This window comes from Tamandua tetradactyla, chromosome 3 (assembly GCF_023851605.1).
Source record: "Tamandua tetradactyla isolate mTamTet1 chromosome 3, mTamTet1.pri, whole genome shotgun sequence".
In the NCBI taxonomy this organism is placed as follows: domain Eukaryota; kingdom Metazoa; phylum Chordata; class Mammalia; order Pilosa; family Myrmecophagidae; genus Tamandua; species Tamandua tetradactyla.
Genome location: NC_135329.1, coordinates 178,093,976 through 178,107,909, shown reverse-complemented (window position 1 = coordinate 178,107,909; position 13,934 = coordinate 178,093,976). Strand labels below are relative to the sequence as shown.

The 13,934-nt window shown below is 34.1% G+C and overlaps 1 protein-coding gene across 20 annotated transcripts in view; it reads right to left on the bottom strand.

Annotated features, from left to right (window-relative positions):
• The window catches only part of NBEAL1 (neurobeachin like 1), a 312,588-nt gene that overhangs the window by 134,731 nt on the left and 163,923 nt on the right, over positions 1-13,934 (bottom strand). For all 20 annotated transcript variants that reach the window (XM_077154757.1, XM_077154758.1, XM_077154760.1 and 17 more), the window contains 4 exons: positions 13,581-13,700; positions 5,922-6,225; positions 4,231-4,316; positions 893-982 (listed from right to left, as the gene is read on the bottom strand). In XM_077154757.1, the coding sequence (XP_077010872.1) occupies positions 893-982; positions 4,231-4,316; positions 5,922-6,225; positions 13,581-13,700 (600 nt within the window). The remainder of the gene's footprint in view (positions 1-892; positions 983-4,230; positions 4,317-5,921; positions 6,226-13,580; positions 13,701-13,934) is intronic.

Genomic DNA, 13,934 nt, shown 5'->3' with positions numbered 1-13,934 from the left:
CACAGCCATGAGAAAGCTGCAGATTGCTGCAGAAAGCTGCAGAACCATGAAGCAGAGAGTCCACCAGCCAGCGACTTTTAGAGACAAAGAAGGAAAACATCTCCTGGGGAGCTGGAGGGGAAGGTAGCAGATGATGCCGTGTTCCCCATGTGCCTTTCCAGATGAGAGAGAAACCCTGACTGTGCTCACCATGTGACTTTTCACTTGAGAGAGAAACCCTGAACTTCATTAGCTTTCTTGAATCAAGCCCAGCTCTGCAAGTGAAACTACTGCCATCCCCCAACATGGGACATGATATCCAGGGAAGAACGTCTAAAAGAAGTATAACAAATAACTTGGAGACTTATGACAAATAACCCAGACTCTTTTATGTGCTGAAAGCCTCCTTTCACCCTGAGGAAAGCTACTTTAAACTTCGAAGACAAAAAGAAACATGTTCAAATATGAAACTTAACCTAGCATTTCTCACAATCAAACATGCATTCATCTAGCATTTATAGCAAACCTACTATACTTAGAGAACACGTAAGGCACCAGGATACAAAGAAGGCTAAGCACAACAGTTGTACTTGGGCCAAGTGGAGTAATTGTATTGGGTAAAGGTTTGACTCAACAAATGGCAAAGAATGGGTGTGGTGCATTTGTAGTTTTAATTAAAACTCTCAAAAGTAAAAAAAAAAAAAAAAGGCAACTAAGTCTCAAGCATAATTAAACAGTTACTAATACAGTCATTCAGCTACTCATTTGTTCATTGTTCAACCGGTACATCTGCCAGCAAACATTTTAACTGGGACCTATTATCCATATCAATCTGGTAGCACTTAAAGATAAGTTTTTAAAAAGTATCAGTAAACTTACATAATATGTTGCTCATCATTTATCATTAATTTACCTTAATGTCCCAGTTCACTACTTTATTTCCTGTTAACCTTCCATGCAAGCAATTTGTAGATAAATCAAGACAGATTGAGTTTTTGCAGGCCTAAAAATAAAAGAAAAATATGGCAAACAGCTAAGTTCAATTACAGTAAAATATAATTTTAACCATATATGAAACATTTCATCATAATTTAAAATGGTATATAGTAGAGTCAATGACAAGATACCCACAATATTAATTTTAATATTACTGTTATCTGTCTCTTAAAAGAGAATCTGGAGCTAAATTCTAAAGTGCTCACTCAACAAAAGCAGCTCAATGTTGACTGTCATTTGACAGATGAACTACAGCTAGACTTACCATTCATTCACAATTTTTTTTCTTTTAAAACAATGTATTCAACAGATTTTTGGCTTTAAAAACTATTCCTGGTTTACTGCATCAGTGGTTCCTAGGCACAATTTCATCAAATACATTAAATGTGTGATTAAAATATGAGTTACAGAAATCATATAACAGAAAGATATATCACAATATGAAAACTCAATCCAGGCATAAGACTCTCATGTTACTCACAAACATTTATGATTAGGTTCAGATTAAGAGTTCAATTTGAAACTCTAGAAATTAAGGGTAAAATCATATGTTAGCTGCCATTCATAAAGGCTTATAAAGCATGTAAAAACTTCACATTCAACCTGAATTTGCAGATAATGAGGCATCCTTGAATCTAATCTACATTTCAAAAGAAAATGAAGAAACCTACAAAATTCAGACATAAACAGATATATGTACTTGCTGCTTTCCTCTTAAAGCAACTAAGAAAAACTGCCTTAAACAAAAATAACATCATTTAACTCAATATATATATATTCCCTATATCAAGGACAGAACTATGAACCTAGGCAAGTAACTTCTCCTTACTGGGCCACAAAAAAAACTAAAGCTCAGAAAAGATACATGTAATACCATATATTTCCCAGGATTTTTGAGAAAATTAAGTAAATTAACACATGTAAAGCACTTAGTAAAGTGTTTAATATATTGTTAACACTCAGTAAATAACAGCTAAAAAAGAAAAATATATGTTCATAAAATCATATTGGGATTATTTTTTTACATATTTATTTCACTTTAGATTATAAACTTCTTAAGGACTAAGATTTTAATTAATTCATCTTTGCATTTTAATTTAGCACAATACTTGGTACAGAGAAGACACTCTATTAATAAATTTTTAAGAAATGGATGACTAAGTATTTCCTACAGACTAGGTACGAAAATGAAAATCTGTTGATTGTTAAAAAAAAAAATCCTCTAAAGTAGGTTTTCCAAACTTGCATTTGTTAATAACCACGTCGTAAGAATAAAATATGTTCTATGCTAAGTCATTGGTAAAACATCAGGATAAAGCAAAAGTAAACTAGTTTATAGCAGGATTATTATTATTTTTTTTTGCATCGGCAGGCTCTGGGAATTGAACCCGGGTCTCTGCCATGGCAGGCAAGATTTGTGCCACTGAGCCACCACTGCACGGTCCTATAGCAGGATTTTTAAAGAGTATCACCAATCTCCAAGAGGAATACACAAAATGCAATATTTCCCCAAACTCATTTAACCTCACAATACTTTTCTCATGACAGACAACAATTTTAGAGAAATATTATTCCAACAAAAAGCATTAATTATATATTCATACTGGGTTTCTTTGAGACAAAATAAGTAGTAGACAATAGCTATTTTTTAATATTACAGAATTTTTACTTTTAATAGTAAAAATCCAAATTTAATGCTATCAAGTTCAAAGATACTTGAAAAAAATGATAACTACAATGAGAAAAGACCAGTTTGCCATGCCTCTTTGGCATTATAATAAGCACAGATGTTAAGGTACATGGCTGATATGTGCAGATCATGCCATTAAATATACTATTTGTATCAAATCCAGTATTTTCTAGTTATACTAGGTAGTGGAAAATGAAGATATGTATAAGATATAGTCTCTGCCAAGAAATAACTAAATCTAGTTGGGCAAACAAAAGATACATCTTTGGAAAAAAGTCAGTGTTATGAAAATCATACAAACAAAATAAAAGAGACTCAAGAGACACTAATATCAATGTAGTGCATTGACTGGATCCAGGATTACATCTTTTTAGAGGCTCCAAAAATATTTTGAGAAAAAAATGAATATGAATTATAGAAGAATTATTGAAAATTTTCCTTAGTAAGGTAAGGATTATTAAGAAATATTTAGGTGAGGTATCTTCATATCTGCAGATTTCTGGGTCTATATTATTTTGGCCTATACCAAAGTAGAAAGAGCAAATAGTAGCTTGTATCACAACAGATATGCCAATCTGCTTCTACAAATGATTTAATATGGATAGAAGGATGGATGGAAGGAAGAAAGGGAGGGAGGAAGGAGGGAGGGAGGGAGGGAGGAAGGAAAGAAGGCAGAGTCATTAAGTATGGTAAAATGTTAATAACTGGTGAATTTAGATGACTAATACACAGGGTTTCACCTTACTATTCTTTTTACCTCCCTGTAGCTTTGAAAGTTATCAAAATAAAAATTTGAGGAAAAAAACAAGTTATAAGTGAAACTTTATTATATCAAATACAACAAATAAATGTTCAAAGAACATTATGACCATGTACCACTAGGCTAAACTAAAAAAAGATTCTATAATAGATAATCTCATACCAAAAAGCATATTCTAGATCAATAACATTGACTATATTAAAAACAGCTGTTTGTTTATGCCATTTTTCCCTTATCCTTCTCCCAGTTCTACCTTTAACTTCTACCAAGTAACTACCTTTTACCTTACTTCCTTTAGTTTTTGCTGACCTCAATTACTTTTGCTAGATTAATCCTTAAAGGAAAAGGGACTGGGCATGCTATGGATACAGACTAGCTTCTTTTTACTCCTTCTGAAGCAAGTACTTCATTTGTACTTGCTAGGCGTCAACTTAAAAATTAAAAAAAAAAAAAAGCTAAGCATAATTCTGTATCATCTCTTTCTCCAAAAACTAGGAAAGTGCAATTTTAAACCATTTCATTTACTGAAGTCACTTCAGTAGTAAATTCCCACTACAGCTATTTCCATTAAAACTACTGAGATAACATAGAGTTACTTATGATAGCATTTGAACCCTAGTTGAGGAGATGCACCTTAATTTTTAATGCTTCCCACCTTCCTGTAAAAATTCATAATTTGTTTTTTTCAGTAGCTATTCAAGCCGTACCCTCTCAAATGCCCACTGAGATGACAAAAGGAATAGAAAAGGAAATACAGTCAACAATATAGTTACACCAAATGGACAGTCGAAGCATTTACTCTGACCTTTGCTGTGTAGTGAAGAAGGATGTTACCAGGCAGGTCGGCCATATCAGACTCTTGACATTTCCAAGGGCTTAAGCAGTTTGGACCTGAAAATTATTTATACAGATACACACACATATCACTGAATAGATACAGCTTTCTAGGTTCTGTGTAATCTGAACAAAATAAAACTGAATTTCTATTCTTCATTAAAATCGACTTCAAATTACTGTTTCTTGTTACATAGATAACAGGTAAAACACAGCGGCCAAAATATATTTTAATTTTAACATTGCTTCCAATTCATCCAAAACCTAGAAAAGATGGGGATAGATCCATCTCCACTATGGAAAGCAAACGCCATAGAGCATTAAAAAAAAAAATCACAATATCAAATATTACAAAGTTTACCTATTAGTTTATCTATAATAAGCAAACTAAATCAAATTTAAAAGACAAAATAGCAAGACAATCACTCAATAAAGTGAACAACCCAGAAACAGAATAGCAAATGAGTAGGAAAAATTCTCAACTTTACCAAAAATCAAAGAAATACAAGTTAAAACATGGTTCCATTTTACACCTAATAACGAAGAAACGGTTTTGCCATTCCATCTTATTGTGGTTGGGGTGCAATGGGAACACTGGTATGTTATCGTTAGGCATTATAAACTGGTTTATACTTTTTATGCAAATGATTAAGCAACATGTATTGAGAGTCATAAAACTATCCATACACTATGAAATTATTTGGGGAATTTATCCTAATTCACTCAGGATAAGAAAAAACTATAAGCACATTTTATCATACTTAATATATGAAGTTTATATCAACATCAAAATTTATAAACAACCTAAGTAAATAATGCACTATGAATGCAATGAATTATTATGCAGCCATTAAAAAAATTATAAGGATATAATAAATATAATTTGTAAATGTAAGACTATAAATTGGAAAAATTATAAGAACAAAATCCAAACCATAACAGCTATCATGACAATATAAACTTGAAATTTATTTAGATTGCTGATCTCCATCAAATACTTCAGTGAGTTTCAAAATTATGATGAGGTTTTAACATAAACTTTGAAAGCCTGGACCAGGCCATTCATCTGGAAATTGCCACACAATCTAAGAAAGACATTTTGACAAGTTATAAATTATTCTGCAGAGTTAATGGACACGGCTATTTAAAGGCTTAACTCCTGAACAATCTGCTAGAATATGGGTATAATTTTGAAAACTGTTAGGATCCAATAATAACAATTAGTATATTTCTTATAGTCAAAAGAAAATGAAAGGAATTACTTATAACTCCTAATTACATTACTAACTTCTAATTCTTCAGGTATATTAATACATCAATTATAAAAAATGACAAGTTTTGGAGCAAGACTCATCTGATTTTGGAATCAGTCATATGACTTCCTGAAGACAAACATATTTTATTTAATCAATTTATTAAAAATTGCCAAATTACTAGCAGTATTGTGGATAATATCTGGAATATTTCCTTTTGCAGTGGTAATCCGAAGATTCATTTTATTTATGCCTACAAAAATGTGGGATTTTTCTTTTATTTTCAGCTTCAATTAAAGCAAACATACTTTTTAGATCAAATATAGGCCTTAAATGAAGAAAGCAAATCTTGCTTTAGGTAGCAGAAAAATATCTAGATGTATTTGAACTGAAAGATGTCCATGCTCACCTGCTAAATATAATGCTTTCACCTGGGGAGGCTGGAGTGCTTCGTAGAAGATTATAACAGATCCGAGCTGACCCTCCAGAGATGTGGGACATCCCCATTCACTGTCTTGGGTTCCAGCTGATATAAATTTGGTAATCAATTTTGATTTTTCAATTGTTCCTCCCCAGGAGGCTGATGACAAAATTCCACCAAAAGATGTCCGATGAGGGGTAACAGGAGAAGAAAAGGGTGGATCTGGGATTTGGGATGGTGGAGGAGTGGTAGTTCTTTGCCCAGCTGAACCAATGCAACAGGAAGTAAAAGGCTTAAAAATTGAGAAACAAAAATAATTATAGAACTTCAGTTAAATATCTATTCTCAATTGTAAAATGAAATGACACATAAAATAAAATAAGAAGTAGGTAGAAAACAAAACTAGGAAAAGCTTCATTTTTACTTGATTGTGGTGTGTGCATGTGCATGTGTACCTAAGAAATCATTAGAACCTTGGAAACATGTTGAGTGAAATAAGCCAGACAAATATTATAGGATTCCAGTTATGTGAATTGCCTGGAATATGCAAATTTATAGAGACAGAAAGTAGATTACAGTTACTGGGGTGGGATGAGGGAAGAGGAGTGGGAATTTATTGCTTAAGGGTACAGATTTTTGTTTAAAGTGATGAAAAGATTGGTATTGGATGGTGGTGACAGTATAGCAATATTGTGAATGTAATTAACATCACTGAATTAAATGCATAAAAATAGTTTTAAAAGGAAAAATTTTTAGTATAATTTGAATTTATTATTACTATTATTGTTGTTTTGGCACAATTTGGTTAACACCAGTTATTGCTATCCCTTAAACAAATCCTTAAACAAGAAAATTACATACAAAGATCCAAGTTATGGTCTTATACTGTGCTCAGCACAGTATTTAACCTTATGAAGAGTAACTTTATTTCAATCTCTATTGTAGAATAAGTGGCAATGACTCTTTGCACAACCACTTTCGTATGATTTAATAAAGGTGAAGCTATGCACACCCCAAAATTCAGCAACTTCTACTCAAAATATCTATCCTAGAGAAATTTTCACATATGTGCCCAAAGAGATATGAATATGGATCTCCATTACAGCAGTGTTTCAATAGAAGAAAATTTTTTAGATTTATTATTATTTAACTGGGAATGGAATAAAAATTATTTATGATTAATTAATATTAATTTAATGAAACATTATAACATATTTACAATAAAGAACCAGACATACTTTATCAGCATGAGTCAATAATACTGATAATACTGAAGCAGGAAAACAAGGTTTAATAAGATATATACAATATAATAGAAACATATACATTTTGGAAACAGTGCACAATTTTGGACATATTCTATATGGAGGACTGGAGAATACATGCCTGCTCCAGGACTGGAATAATCTCAAGGTAGGAAAGAAAGTTTGGAAATTGGTTAGAGTATGTACAAAACGAGTCTCAATGGTATTGATGATGTTTTGATTATTTTTAGTAAGATTTGAAGTGTGTCAGAATGCTTTGAATTGCTAAATTTACATTATGTGCTCATCATACAATATCTTTAATTTTTGTGTCTAGGAAATAATTCTAGGAAAACTATTATTAAAGTAATTTTGTCAACATTAGTGAATATTACATAAATCTATATTTCTTCTCATATTTAAATTTTTTCAGTAGTAAATCAGAAAATATTAAGGAATAACACTTTCATTATCATTTGGTTTAAAATATTTCATTATTCCATTGTAATTTCCTTTTTTATTTTTAAATTTTTTATTATATAACATAAAATATATACAAAGCAAAGAAAGAAAAAAAGCAATAGTTCTCAAAGCACTCTTCAACAAGTAGTTTAGGACAGATCCCAGAGTATGTCATGAGCTACCATACCATCATCTCAGATTTTTCCTTCTAGCTGCTCCAGAATATAGGAGGCTAGAAGGAATAAATATTCTTTATCACCACAATCAACATTTTTTCTTCTTTGTGAAAAATAATATATACGCAAAAAAGCAATAAATTTCAAATCACAGCAAAACAATTAGCTGTAGAACAGATTTCAGAGTTTGGTATGGGTTACAGTTTCACAATTTTAGATTTTTACTTCTAGCCGCTGACTAAAAGAAATATCAATTTAATGGTTCAGCAGTCATATTCATTCGTTAAACCCTACCTTCTCTCTATAACTCCACCATCACCATTGATCTTTCTATTTCACTTTTTAGGGGTATTTGGGCTATGGGCATTCTAACTTTTTCTTGTTGGAAGGGGCTATCAATAACATGGGGTAGGGAGATTGAACTAGCAGATGTTTTGGAGAGGCTGGGTCCTCTAGGTTTTACGACTTATCTGGTCCAAGGACCCATCTGGAGGTTGTACATTTCTAGAAAGTTACCCTAGTGCATAGAACCTTTCTAGAATCTTATATATTGCCCTAGGTGTTCTTTAGAGTGGTTAGAATGGTCCTGGTTGGGGGTTGGCAAATTATGCTAGATAGTAATGTCTAACTGAAGCTTGCATAAAAGAGATCTCCAGAGTTGCCTCTCAAGTTATTGGAACTCCCTCAGCCACTGATACTTAATTAGTTACATTTCTGAAAAAGGAAATTTTGTGTTGTATATATGTCACCACAATAAAAATTAAAAATAAAATAAATTAGGACTTCCGGGCCAAGATGGTGGCTTAACAAAGTGCACTTTTTAGTTCATCCTCCAGAACAACTACTAAATAACCAGAAACAGTACAGAACAGCTCCTGGGGACACGTCAGTGACTGAACACACAAACTGGACCAGCTGTGAGCCCCCCTAGAACCGTGAGTTCCCCAAGCTGTGGTGGCCGGTGCCCCTCCTCCACAAGCGGCTTCCCAGAGAGGAAAGGAAAGAGACTTCACCGGCAGCAGGGGCTGGGCACAATCAAATGCCAATTGTGAAATTGATTAACAAATTCTGACTACTAAAAATAGGCCCCCCAGCTCAGGTGAACCTGGTCAAAGTGGAGGTCGCTCATTTTTACCCCAGCAACAAGGAAGTAGCACTGACAGAAAAAGGGAAAAAAAAAAGAAGGAAACAGGTTTTTGTGGCTGTGTTTCTACAAAGGCTTGACTGCCTTTGAATACAGCAGTGGGGCTTCTCAGGCTGCAACTGCCCCAGGCATAAGCAGAAACAAGCTCATTTGGGGGCTTGTCTGGAGCCTGTACCTTCCCCAGGGGAGGGGTGAAGCCCAGCTCAGGTGGAATCCCTCCTTCAAGGAATTCAGACACCAGGGCTTGGTAATTTAAGGCCTTTAAAACCAGCCTACAACCTCTCCTCTGTCTCCACCATGCCCCAGCAGGGAGAGTCTGCCAAAGTTAAAGGTACCGCATGATCTTATGCTGGTGGGACCTGCAGGGAGACAAGTGCCACATACTGCGCAGGATAAGAAAAAAAGAGCTCAGAGACTTCACAGGAAAGTCTTTCAACCTCTGGGTCTCACCCTCAGGGAAAACCGACGCAGGTGACAGGAGGCCAGTTTGGTCTGGGAAAATCCGACTGGGGTCTATAATACCTAAGTAGACCCTGCTAAGTGTGTGTGTGTGGGGGGGGGGGGGGGCGGGCGGGAAAGGCACCATACAAACAGGGCAAGAAACAAGAAAACAAGAACTGAAAAATTCTCCTCTGTTAAACAAAACCTAAGCTAGAGGTCCAGATAAAGCTGAACTGAATGTCAAAGAACAGATAGACAACAAATTCATCCAGCAAGAAAATCCTAGGTCAAAGAAGTATAAGAAATCTCCAGAATAAACTAATTAAGGTAATTAAATGCCTGGGGGCCAGCAAAAAATAAGAAATCACACTAGGAAAACTGAAGAGATTGCCCAGTCAAAGGAACTAACCAACAATTCAAATGACATACAGGAGCTGAAACAATTATTTCAGAATATATGAACAGACATGGAAAACCTCATCAAAAACCAAATCAGTGAATTGAGAAGGATATAAAGAAGGCAAGGAATGAACAAAAAGAAGAAATCGAAATCTGAAAAAACAAATCACAGAACTTATGGGAATGAAAGGCACGGTAGAAGAGGTGAAAAAAACAATGGAAACCTACAATGGTAGATTTCGAGAGACAGAACATAGGATTAGTGAACTGGAGGGTGGAACATTTGAAATCCAGCAAGAAAAGAAAATATAGGGAAAAAATGGAAAAATATGAGCAGCCACTCTGGGAACTGAAAGACAATATGAAGCGCATGAATATAATGTTGTGGGTGTCCATAAGGAGAAGAGAAGGGAAAAGGAGGAGAAAAACTAATGGAGGAAATTATCACTGAAAATTTTCCAACTCATATGAAAGACTTAAAATTACAGATCCAAGAAGTGCAGCGTACCCCAAAGAGAATAGATCGAAATAGATGTACTCCAAGACATTTACTAATCAGAATTTCAGAGGTCAAACAGAAAGAGAGAATCTTGAAAGCTGCAAGAGAAAAGCAATCCATCACATACAAGGGAAGCCCAACAAGACTACGCGTATCTCTCTCAGCAGAAACCATGGAGGCAAGAAGACAGTGGGATGATATATTTAAATTACTAAAAGAGAAAAACTGCCAACCAAGAATTCTATATCCAGCAAAATTGTCCTTCAAAAATGAGGGAGAAATTAAAACATTTTCAGACAAAAAATCACTGAGAGAATTTGTGACCAAGAGACCAGCTCTGCAAGAAATACTAAAGGGAGCAGTAGAGACAGATATGAAAAGACAGAAGAGAGAGGTGTGGAGAAGAGTGTAGAAAGGAAGACTATGAGCAAAAAGTAGGAAAATTAGATATGACATATAAAATCCAGAAAACAAAATAGTAGAAGAAAGTACTACCCATACAGTAATAACACTGAATGTTAATGGATTAAATTTCCCAATCAAAAGACATAGTCTAGGAGAATGGATTAAAAAATAGGACCAGTCTATATGCTGTCTCTACTCAAAGGACATGAGGGCAAGGACACAAATGGACATTTGCACACCAATGTTTATAGCAGAATTATTTACAATTATCAAGAAATGGAAACAGCCAAAATGTCCATCAATGGACGGGTGGCTAAACAAACTGTGGCGTATACATATGATGGAATATTATGCAGCTGTAAGACAGAATAAAGTCATGAAGCATGTAACAACACGGATGGACCTTAAGGACATTATGCTGAGTGAGATTAGCCAAAAACAAAAGAAAAAATACTGTATGGTCTCACTGATATGAACTGACATTAGTGAATAAACTTGGAATTGATTTCCCTGGTAACAGAGACCACCAGGAGATAGAAATAAGGTAAGATATTGGGTAACTAGAGCTGAAGGGATACAGATTGTACAACAGGATTGAATATAAAAGCTCAGAAATGTACAGCACAATACTACGTAACTGTAATACAATTATGTTAAAACACTGAATGAAGCTGAAAGTGAGAATGATGGAGGGAGGAGGGCTGGGGGCATAAATGAAATTAGAAAGAAAGATAGATGATAAACATTGAGAAGGTATAATCTAGGAATGCCTAGAGTGTATAATGATACTGACTAAATGTACAATTTTAAAAACGTTTTTACATGAGGAAGAACAAAGGAATGTCATTACTGCAGTGTGCTGAAAATAGGTGGTAATTAATATTTTAAAATTTCAACTTATGTGGGAGACTAAAGCAAAAAATACTTATTTGGTACAAAATTTATATTTTCACTAGTGCTTCTCCTAATATAACTTATGTAGATAGTTGACTGAAAAACATAAGTAACAGAACCTTGGGTAGGACATGAGATTTTGTTGGTTTGTCCAGAGTGATGCCCCGATGAATCCCAGAGTGATTTGATCAGTGAATACAAAAGTATTTGCAAAGTCCCCTTTAGGGAATGGTGAGAACGGGGGAAAAGTCAACCTCCCCAAGTTGAATTCTTGATATTCTCACAAGCAGTGTGGACAAACAAAGCTATAGGCTGAGCCCCCAGTCTTGGGGTTTGTTCACATGAAACTTAACCCCACAAAGGATAGGTCAAGCCTACTTAAAATTAGGCCTAAGAGTCACCCCCAAGAGAACCTCTTTTGTTGCTCAGATGTGGCCTCTCTCTCCAGCCAACACAACAAGCAAACTCACCACCCTCCCCCTGTCTACGTGGGACATGACTCCCAGGGGTGTGGACCTTCCTGGCAACGTGGGACAGAAATCCCAGAATGAGCTGAGACTCAGCATCAAGGGACTGAGAAAACTTTCTCGACCTAAAGGGGGAAGAGTGAACTAGGAGACAAAGTATCAATAGCTGAGAGATTACAAACAGAGTCAAAAGGTTATCCTGGAAGTTATTCTTAGGCATTAAGTAGATATCACCTTGTTATCCAAGATGTAATGGAGAGGCTGGAGGGAACTGCTGAAAATGTAGAGCTGTGTTCCAGTAGCCATGTTTCTTGATGATAATTGTATAATGATGCAGCTTTCACAATGTGACTGTGTGATTGTGAAAACCTTGTGTCTGATGCTCCTTTTATCTACCTTGTCAACAGACAAGTAGAACATATGGAATAAAAATAAATAACAGGGGGAACAAATGTTAAAATAAATTTAGTTTGAAATGCTAGTGATCAATGAAAGGGAGGGATAAGGGGTGTGGTATGTAAAATATTTTTTTTCTGTTTTCGTTTTATTTCTTTTTCTGAATTGGTGCAAATGTTCTAAGAAATGATCATGATAATGAATATGCAACAATGTGATAATATTGTGAATTACTAATGATATATGTGGAACGGAAGGAGCATATACTCAGAATGTTTTTGTTTCTTTCTTGGTATTTTTTTAATTAATAAAAAATTAAAATAAAATAAATTAATACAAGAGTTACCTTTGGCCAATGGGATTTGGATGTGTTACTTTTAATATTCACTTTTTTATCCTTTCATAAATTTTTGAATTTATTAAATGAGTGCATATTTTTAAAAATTTTAAACTTTACTGTACTCTAAAACAGAGAAAAACTTCACTTTTAAAATTTATGAACAGAATTACACATCAGTATAATATATGCCAATTAAAGGCTATCATGAAATGGACATCGAGGTGAACAGCAACAAGATATTACTAGAATCCTGAGAAATAATCTAACCACCTTCTGGAAAGGTCGTCTTGAAATTATTGAAAAAATTCACAAAAGAACTTTTACACTAATGTTTAATTATCTTAGTAAATAAATCCCATCTTATAGCTAACTGCAATGTGAAGGTTTTCAATTTCTTCTTTATTGTTTCAAATTCAATGGAAGTGTAGAAGAGTCCATCATAACTCTAAGTATCTAATATACCTGAAGAGCATTATAACATTTATCCTTTCATCTGTTCTATTCAATTTCTTTGGCTTTCCTGTTATAGATCTTTTTTCTAAGTCTTTAATTATGTTACTCTTCCTTAAGTTCTTTTTCCTTATGACATGTTACCTGACTTCATCTCATAATGAGAGGCTAACAGAATCAAATATTAATTTATTATCTCTCATCATATAGAGAACACTTTAAAATTTGTGGGCACATAAATAGAATAAACACAACAAATCTTGTACATTAAATTGAAAAATTTCAAGAGTTCTCAATTCAGTTTGTAAAGTTCAGGTAAAATTTACTTACTTCATTCATGGCAGGAAATCTGAGAGGGGCAGAGACCTTCTGTTGTCCATTGTCATAGATACAGACAAGGCTCTGACCAAAAGGCCTTTTGCCAGGCATGTGTACAATAGTTATATTGTGCTGTGAACAAAAACATACATTTTAAATGCTTAAATCTCATTGTCTTTGTAACTGACAAGTGATTTCATAGTATTGTTTTATGATTAGTCTGTGTAGACAGTAAAACATTAAGATTAAGCATAATTAAATGCTGATTAAAATGATTTGCACAAACTAACAAGTTTTTCTGTAGTACCATAAAAACACTTAAGTGTATTCTAGAAAATTTATAAATAATAACAAAGCATCCCTTCT